The 9,747-nt window shown below is 46.3% G+C and overlaps 1 protein-coding gene across 2 annotated transcripts in view; it reads left to right on the plus strand.

Annotated features, from left to right (window-relative positions):
- Positions 1 to 8,542, plus strand: part of SH3BGR (SH3 domain binding glutamate rich protein) — a 32,412-nt gene extending 23,870 nt beyond the window's left edge. The window contains exons 6-8 of one of the 2 annotated variants that reach the window (XM_037042973.1): positions 2,687 to 2,689; positions 5,419 to 5,557; positions 8,127 to 8,542. In XM_037042973.1, the coding sequence (XP_036898868.1) occupies positions 2,687 to 2,689; positions 5,419 to 5,523 (108 nt within the window). In that variant the 3' untranslated portion in view covers positions 5,524 to 5,557; positions 8,127 to 8,542. The remainder of the gene's footprint in view (positions 1 to 2,686; positions 2,690 to 5,418; positions 5,558 to 8,126) is intronic. The other variant, XM_037042974.1, reaches the window with a different exon arrangement.
- Positions 8,543 to 9,747: the final 1,205 nt, after the last annotated feature.

Raw genomic sequence — 9,747 nt, forward strand, 5'->3', positions numbered from 1 at the left:
ACGAAACATCCCACCAGAAAGGAATGAAGAAATGAGAATTCAAAAAAATGAGGAGAGGCTTAGGAACCTCCAGGACATCTTTAAACGTTCCAACATCCGGATTATAGGGGTACCAGAAGGGGGAAAGAAACAGCCATGAGTGGAAAACGTATTTGAACAAATAATGAGGAGAACTCCCCCAGTCTGGCAAAGGAAATAGACTTCCATGAAGTCCAGGAAGCTCAGAGAGTCCCAAAGAAGTTGGACCCAAGAAGGAACACACCAAGGCACATCATAATTACATTAGCCAAGACCAAAATGAAGGAGAGAATCCTAGAAGCAGCAAGGGATAAGGGGACAGTCACCTACAAAGGAGTACCCATCAGACTGTCAGCTGATTTCTCAAAAGAGACCTTACAGGCAAGAAGGGGCTGGAAAGAAGTATTCCAAGTCATGAAATCCAAAGACCTACAGCCAACATTGCTTTATGCAGCAAAACTTTCATTTAGAATGGAAGGACAGATAAAGTGCTTCTCAGATAAGGTCAAGTTCAAGGAGTTCATCATCACCAAGCCCTTATTATATGAAATGCTAAAGGGACTTATATAAGAAAAAGAAGATGAAAAATATGAACAGTGAAAGGACAGCAAACACACAGTTATTAACAACCACACCTAAAACAAAAGCAAACCAAGAGGACAGCTAGATCAGGAGTGGAACCATAGAAATGAAGAACACATGGAGGGTTAGAAACAGGGGGGTGGGAGGAGGAGAAGGGGGGAGAAGGCACAGAAAATAGCATAGATGGTAGGTAGAAAATAGATAGGGGGGAGGGCAAGAATAGTGGGGGAAATATAGAATCTAAAGAAATTGAGACGCGTGGTTATAAACTAAGGGGGGGAGAATAGTCGGGGAAGGAGTGTGCAGGTGGAGGGGAATGAAGGGAATAGAACAACTGTAATGGTATAATCAATAAAATATATTAAATAAATAAATAAATTAAAAAAAAGAAAAATGTAAAACTCACAGAGTTGGTAATTCAGTGGTGCATGTTGTGAATTTTCATTTGATATGTGGATAAGAAGACAATGTTCTCTGAGATCGAAAGAGTTCGTTGCTGACTTTCCATGCTGCCTTACCCAGGTAACACGCGGACTGAGCTCACCCCTTGGTTGCAGACAGTGGCTGGGTCCCGCAAATCCCAGATGTGTGGGATTTGCACACCTGAAACCGTGTAATTTTGTTAACCAGTATCACCCCAATCCATCCAGTAAGAAGGAAAAATACCCCAAATGAGTGCAATACAGGTCACGCCTCAAGGAGTACTCAGACTAGTCAAGGAGACAGATAAGAGATGATGACTATGGGAGCAATGTGGGGGACCCCTAACTCAGCCTTCGGGGCCAGGAACATCCTCCTTGAAAACGTCATTTAAGGCAGCATCCTGGAAGGTGTGGCTGACATGAGAATATGGCATGTTGGCCGTGTGGCTGAGACAAAGAGGGTGACGGTTGAGCCTAGATGGGTAACAGGGGGCCCGATGGTGGTGGCCTTCCAGCCATTCTGAGGATGATGGGTATATCTTGAAAAAGGTGGAAGTTTTGTTGTTCTTTGTTGTCATGGCAACATCTGTTGTTTTTTAGAACAGTATGTCTGGCTACTATGTGGAGAATAGGTTGAAGATAGGGAAGACTGGAGGCAAAGTAACACAGGATAGGAGGGCCAAGGCATGGGCAGAATTAGGCAATATTAAAGAGGCTAAGTCATGCCCTGGCTGCAGTGGCTCTGAGGATTGAGCACCAGCCTGTGAATTGAAAGGTTGCTGGTTCAATTCCCAGTCAGGGCACATGCCTGGGTTGTGGGCCAGGCCCCCAGTAGGGGCATGTGAGAGGCAACCATACATTGGCGTTTCTCTCCCTCTCTTTCTCCCTCCCTTTTCCTCACTCTAAAAATGAGTTTAAAAAAACAAAGAGGTTAAGTCAGTGCATCACTGAGAACCAACCTCCAGATTTTCTAACCAGTGCAGGGCTCTCTTTTCCTGGACATTCTTTTGGTGGTGAAACTTGCACGCTGTCGGTGGTGTTTAACACAGGGGCAGTCCCGTGCTAGGGCTGACTCAGCAGCCTTGGCCAGCTGCATGGGGGCTTTCGGGTTCTGCATTTTCCATGCCAGTCTTCAAAAGCCTGAGAGTATGGTTCTTGAAACTTGCCAAGAACAGAAGGCTGGGCTGGGGGTTGCGACAGGGTGGTGGGTTCTCCATGACTCGCATTCCACAGTTTTGCCTGTTCTGTGACTGATCTTGAGAGGCAGCCGGGGGGGTACGGAGAGCTCTGATTTAGGAAGCAGGAGCCTTGAAGTAAGTTTCAGCTGGGTTGCTTGCTTGCTTGCTCTGTGACCACTGGCAAATTATTTAAATCTGTCCTTCTCTGTACAGAGAAGGAAGCGAGTGAGAGGATGCCCACGGCTACATGGGCTTTTGCTTCCTCAGTCCAAGACACCGTGAGCACACTGCCCGAGCAGAGAGGCTGAGGGATTTTGGGGGACCGCTTCCCTTACTGAAAGCAACCATAGTGTTCTGGCCCCAGGGAGGTGGAGCACAGGGCCATTTTGGGAAGGGATGGGAAGGCTCTTACTTTCTTGCATTTTTAGCTGGTATGTCTTGGTTCTATTCCTTTGATCTGAGAAAAACAATAGAAATTCCACGGAGAACGTAGCCAGTAATACTGTGATAGCTATTTGTGATACCCAGTGGGTACTAGACTTATCAGGGATCAGTTTGTAAATTATATAAATGTCTAATCACTACGCTGTACACCTGACACTAATAAAAATACTATTGACTGTCAACTATAATTGAAAAATAAAAATAAACATCACTGCCACCCCTCCCCTCACTTAGTTAAAAAAAAAGAGAGAGATCCCAGTGCGCTGACCGAGTGGGGGCCTGTCTGGGCCTGTGATGGCCTCTCCTCCCTCACCTGGCAAGCGTCTCTCCTTAACTGGAAGTCAGTGTGTGAGGAGTCCCTGGTTCAGAAATGGCAGTCTTTGTCTGATGGAGGAGGAGTGTTCGACCTACTTTTATTCTTTGGTTCCAAGTTGTTGAAAGGCACACTTATAAGGACACAAAGGCAGACAAGACACAGTTTTGTTCCAGTTTTTTAACTGCTTACATATATGGTGATCTACGGAAATTTACTAGGTAGCTCTATAGATCTGCAATATGCATTGGACATAAAGATAGAATTAAACATATAATTAAGCAGTATTAATAATTCTATTTTCTCAGGTGTATGAGTGACATAAAGGTGTCTTAATCTCCTAGTATTCCAAGGGTTTGAACCTATAATGCATGAAACAAGTACGTATTGCTTAGTTCTCATACCTTTGCTATTTCTGTTTTATACATAAATTATTTTCTTTCATTTTGCTGAACATATATTTTATTGTAGTTTGCTTAATATGTAGATTCAACTTCAAACTCATGCCAGTTGATGTTTCTTCTTTAATTTCGGTTTATGGACCTAAGGAGGAAGAGGGAGGGAGCATCGGAGGAGGTACAGAAGCAGATTTGATAGCTGTACTTATAAAAAGCACAGGCTTTTGTAGGGAGAGACTGTAGCTTTAGCCACGTTCTCTTTGTTCTTCACGATATAAAGAGGCTGATGCAACCCACGCTCCCAGAAAATCCTCCTTTCCCTGCTGAGAAGGGAAGTTTAACGAGTCGGAGATAAATGTCTCCAAGGGAGGTGGCTGGGAACCAGGGCTTGGCGCTGGTCCTTTCTCTGAGCCTCTGGTGGTGAAGGTGTCGCCAGTGAAGCCAGGCTGGGCCGGGCCTGGTCATTAGGTGGAGATTTCTTCTCCATCCTTCCTCCCCTCCCCACTTTGAACAGTGAAGTTCATGCAGCTTGCACGGTGCCCCGTGCTGCTGTTACGACCGCCTCCTGTTCACCGTGCCGTCCTTCCCTTCCCAGGGCTGGCTGATGCACCTGACACCAGACAGATGGGCTGGACAGTGGTTTGTGAGTCATGGGCGGAGGATGCTGTGCAGTGCAGGGCCATGCAGGGGTGGCACTTGGATTGGTGTGAACCATCAGGGGGTCAGAGCAGGGCTCTGTCATATCAAGAGGATGGGGTGTGCCGGGTTCTCATGGAGGATGTGATTGGCCTGTTTGTACATTTCAAACGGGGAGATGCAGATACCATGCCCGGTCCCTGTGATGGGGAGGGTTGCTTGGCTAGGAGACCTCATCTGCCGGAGCGAGTGGGAGGGGACCAATAGTTAGGCCATTTCAGGTCTTCCCAATATTACCAGATGTCAGGACAGCAGCAGAGGCGGGCACCTCAGACGCCGTGAATTTCAAACATGTAGCTCATCATTAAGTGTCCGGAAGCTATGTGACCTCAGCGAACCATCTGGTCCCACAATTTCTGGCAGGCATCTATCCAGGGAGAACATTACTGACTTGGGGAGAATTTTTTAACCTGCCTCCTCAACTAAAATTATTGGTTCTCACCCACTATAGAACAATGGGCAGGCATTAGAATCGCCTGGTGATTTCGAACCTCAAAAAGCCTGCCTCCCTCAGCTGGTGACTAAGACCCTCCCAGGCTGGCAGGCCTTCTGGGCGTCTGAGAGGGCTGAGCCCCAGAGGCTTCCAATAGGGAGAAGGGGTGGGAGATCATGTGGACATGCAGGAGTCTCCAATTCCTTGTTCAGGTTGTAGGCTTCCTCCTATGGCCAAGGACAAAAAAGAATTAACATTAGCCCTGGCTGGTGTGGCTCAGTGGATCGAGCACCAGCCTGTGAATCAAAAGGTCACTGGTTCAATTCCTGGTCAGGGCACATGCTTGGGTTGCCCACCAGGTCCCCAGAAGGGGGCACTGAAGAGGCAACCACACATTGATGTTTTTCTCCCTCTCTTTTTCCCTCCCTCCTCTCTAAAAGTAAATAAATAAAATCTTAAAAAAGAATTAAACTTAGAAACATGAACATATACATTCAGTAAAATAGTGCATTTAAGGAGAAAATGTCTTAAATGAATAAAAGTAGAATAAGAACTAAAATGTGAAAGAACCAGGATAAAAGGGTAAGAATTAAGAATATGAAAGTATTAGAAATTAAGACTTAAAAGTATAATTAAAGCATTAAAAGAAATATTAGAAAACAGTGTTGAAATTATTAAGGATAAAATATAAAGGAATAAAGTTTATCCTCTGTAACATGTAATTTAGACTGTTAGTGGGCTAGCTGGCATGTTTATTGTAAGGTCTGTGGTGTGTGTTGGTGTGGTGTGCGTGTTGGGTGGGGTGTGTGTGTGTTGGGTGGGTTGTGTGGGTTGGGAGGCCCTCAACTCTCATTTGAGACTTTTCACTTCATTCCTCACTGTATCCTTTGACCCTCACTCTTCTCCGTGATAAAGTGATTTTTGTTACAAACAGACGGGAGAAGTAACCGAGGAGGGGGCAGAAGGCAAAGCAGAGGAAGAGGAAGCTGAAAAGGGGGAAGAACCAGGAGAAGAAGAAGGAGGAGAAGAAGATTCCTAGGCCTTCCCATGCTTTATTTCTTCAACTGTTCCAGGTAGTCACCTAATTCCGGGGTCGAAAACTTTTTTATTACCTTATGATCTCTATACCGCATTTCAGTGGTCATGGAAGTGGCTTCTAGTTCAAGTCTATCTGTCTGTCTTCCTGAGACTTGAAGCTGCCCCTTCCTGGAGCCACAGGGCCGGTCGGCTCTGTCAGACCCAGGGCTTGGGCACTGGGGCATGGCAGCCTGTGGATTCTAGGAGGGAGTGTGCCTCTGAGGAAGAGCCTGCTGTGTACTTAATTCTCTCCTCTTTCTCCACGTGACCTTGGTTATGTGAAGGCACAGGCCGTGTTGTGTTATCATCCTTCTAGTACACGGACCCCTCTGCCGATCCGTATACTTCCATATTTATAAGGGAGTGACAATTGATGTTCATAGTGGCGGGGACAAATTGTAACTTCAAAAAACCACAGAGCTGGCTGCCATTCATGAACGACAGATATTGCTGCTAGATGTTTAGTGATAAGAGCTTGGTGTGACATACCCGCTTCTTAAGTATTAACCAGAACACTCACGCAGAAACACCGTGGAACATAGTGGTGCTGCTTTAGGGAGATCCGGGAAGTGAATTTGCTGCCTCATAGTTCTAAACTTCTACTGAGCATGAAGAATAACTGTACAATCCTTAGGTTTGGCAAGTGCCACCTAAATATATTCATAAGGTAATGACAGTATCTAACGGTAGTGGATACAAGAACCCGGGGGAAATGCTCAAGTAGCGCGGGCCGTGCAGAGAGGAGAGAATGTGGGGACACCTGAAGAACACCAAGCGTTATGGAAATGTCCGACTTTACAAGTCATATAGCAAGTACTTATGTCAACGTTGGTAATGATTTGACCCCAAAGTTGAGGCAGTAGTTTGCTGTGGTGCTATAAGAATTCTTTTTAAAATTTAAATGAAAATTAAGGATGTAAAAAAGTCTCCTTCCTGTCCACGTCATGCCTCCGCTGACACGCACATACGACAGGTTCATGGGCTGGGGGAGTCAGGGGCCCTGGGAGGTGGGCGAAAGTGCGGGAGGGAGTAAGCCCCTGCCCACCCCACAGGTCTCATAAGGTCTGTGGGGAAGCGCAGGGCCCGTTCGGTTGGGGGGGGGGATCACTTGGAGAAGAGGAGAGAAATCCCGGTGCTTTGTGAAATTTCTGCTCATGAGTAACTGCTCTTTGCACCAAAGCCCAGTTTAAGTAGCACGAACCTCCTCTCATAACATACTTACGCCTAGACGTGAAAAGCTGATACACAATCTTGGAGCTTCATACATTTTGAGGAGAACTTAGAGCTGGTGAGAGTAGCCATCACAAGTTGTTAATGGGACCGGGAACATCTCACCACTCATGTATTTAACTGCGTGGCCGAGCTAGCCCATCATTGGGCGCTTTCCCAGGCGGTCTCCTTCCTGTGCCGGGCACATACATTTCTACTTTGAGGCCGAATGCTATAGTTTTGAGGCATGACCCCTTTTATTGCATTTACTTATTTATTTTCCATTGTCACTATTGAGAAGTCTGGCGTCAGTCTTACTGGTGTCTTTGTTCCCATTTCTGAGGAAGAGGTTGGGAGCTGTATTTGAAAAAAAAGAACATCAGCAAGGTTAGTTTGCAGAAGTTTATCTGAAGAATTGTTGGAAAGGAAAATAAGCTGATTTTTATCCTGATACCAAGAAGAAAAAATCCCCACAGTAAAAGACTTATACGTACTGTGTAAATTCATTTTTATTCACTCTGATTGCGAAGTTCTCTAGGAGTCATGCCATCCTAACACGGCAATCATAAAACCATATTGAATGTGGAATGGCGCAGCTGAGAGAACCCTTCGCGCGGCCAGATGGCCTTGCAGGGTGACTTGAAAAAAAAAAGGTGATGGCAGCTGTGGCCAGTGCCTTGTGCCAGTTTCTCTGGGGGCTTCTGGTTTGGAATCCCGTCCACAGAAGGCTGTTGTGGGGTCAGAATGCCTGACGGGGAAGGAGCGAAACAGACGGCTCCCTCCACCGCCCCCTGACCCCTGGGAAGAGTAGATCCTTCTGTGAAACGCAGCCTGGCCATGCAACCCCAGGATCAGTAAACCGTTCAGCTTCCAAAGACACGCCCGTCTCGTCTCTTAGTTCACGTGGGTGGTGGTTAGGGAGAGCGCGGCAGGGGGCGGAACTAGGAACACATCCTCATCGTTTGTGTTTGACAGTGATACTCAGGTGATGCCCCCGGAGAAATACCAGGGAGCAGGAGGCTGGGGTTGCGCTCCTGGAGGGGCTCCCCTGGACGAGACTGTCAGCTGAGCCTCTCTGTTCACGCTCCGTGAAAACACAGTGGGGACCCCCTCAACACCGAAGACATGGCCTTCCTTAGGGCATTTGCCGTGTGCTCATGCAGAGAAAGATGGAAACCCAGTCTGGTTTCCCATGAGCAACACTTCATTTCCTCTCATGCCCCTGGAACAAATGAGGAGAATGGCTTATGGAATAAAAGGCCATCCTTTTTCTTGCGTGGTAAACAGTGAGGATTGTGCTAAACATTCTTTTCTCCCTTTAACCGCTGTCTCCCTAACGCTCTGCCTTTCTTTCAGAAAGCCCAAGTCATGAAGCGGCATTTCAACGGTCTCCCCACCAACCAGACTCAACACCGCCTTGGCCCAGGCGAGCCTACCTCTCAGCGCGGGGCTCACAGAGGACATGCCCTGGCTCGGTTAGGTGTCTGTGGACCTGCCTGCTTGTTATGTCACCATGAAATTCAATGTCAGGGCAACACACGCCTGCCTTCACGGGCCTCACCTTTTTGGCCTTTGCCTAATTTTTTCGTTTCTCTTTTGCTTTGCATGAAAAGACCTTCTGGCTAATACCCTGAAAAAAAATTTCCAAATATAGAATTTCTCTTTGTGCTAAGACAAGTATTTCTTTGTATGTGCCTTATGCTACTGGCCTCAGGATTAGCTTTCAAAATAAAATGCTTTCCAGAGAGCAAGCAAATAAAGACTAATAGCAAGGATCTTGTCCCAAGAGCATCCGATTTTGGGGGGTTTGGTGTCTCCTTGAGTGTACCTGCCCTCCATCTATCTGTCACCACATCCGAATCTTCAGCAGAACTTTCCGGTCTGCTCAGGTTGGGTGTGTTTTGTTCCACTGATTATTGGGTCCGTGTGTTCAAACACCACTGGTTGTCCTGTGATGTCCTGTTTTCTGTTGTACACACCGCTGCGTGCACTGTCTTTGAACCCTTGTCCAAATGTCACACTATCATTCACACGTGTGGGGGTAACAGCAAGGATAAATAAATGGACAACCCGTGTCCTTGGCATGTTTCTCCGCCGGAGGGAGTGGGTGGCTGCTCTTCCTCGGTGGATTGACAGCCGTAGCTGCCACGTGCTGAGCCTGGGCCTGTGATTCTGCCTCCTGATGCCACAGTATCTGACCCCAAGGTCCAGCCCCGATGACTCATCCACCAGGAGGTTCAGCAGTGCTTTTCTGCTCACCTGCTACACCTTGGTTTATTATAGATATTTTTCTCTCTCAGAACGTTTTGTTGACATCCCTCCCCTTTTAAATGAATGTGCTATTTATTCCTTGTATTTTTCTTGCTGCAAATGTTTGCTTTTCTGCTGTTGGAATAGCTCATTTCCTGGCTTTTGAAGGATGATTTTCTGATTCAAGGACGATTATGGCAATTCAACTGGGCGTGCCCATCAACTTTCCCTCTCCCCGAGTCTGCTGCTTGTCTTGCAGCTGAGCCTGTTGGTGTTATTTAAGAATGTTTTCTATGGTGGCAGAGGCCGTGGGGGTCTCAGGGATTCTGGAAAAGAAGCTCTTTTCTGGCTGCCACCCTAATAACAAAAACAGGCCTTTTGAAGAGAATTAAGATGATTCTGTTCCAAATTGTTGATATAGATGACTTCAAAGACATTTCTCCCTTTGCTAAAAATAATGTGAGAGCCTACAGTGAAATGGAAATCTATGTAATTAATAAATTGATTTCTGTTTGTACTTCACTGCACTAAAGAACGTCCCATCTAAGAGCTTGTATTATTTTATAACAACTCCATGCATGAATAGGCCTTACACTTTCTCTAGGCTGATGTTTAATTCTTCAGTGATAAGGTAGGATGAGGATAGACTTATTCATCTAGGAGCCAATTTTCCTCCTATTTCTCACATTTGTAAATGAAAATAAGTATTTGTGTTAATAATAAGCAA

The sequence above is a fragment of the Sturnira hondurensis genome, unplaced genomic scaffold (genome assembly GCF_014824575.4).
Source record: "Sturnira hondurensis isolate 20B ecotype Veracruz unplaced genomic scaffold, ASM1482457v3 Scaffold0003874, whole genome shotgun sequence".
Lineage (NCBI taxonomy): Eukaryota > Metazoa > Chordata > Mammalia > Chiroptera > Phyllostomidae > Sturnira > Sturnira hondurensis.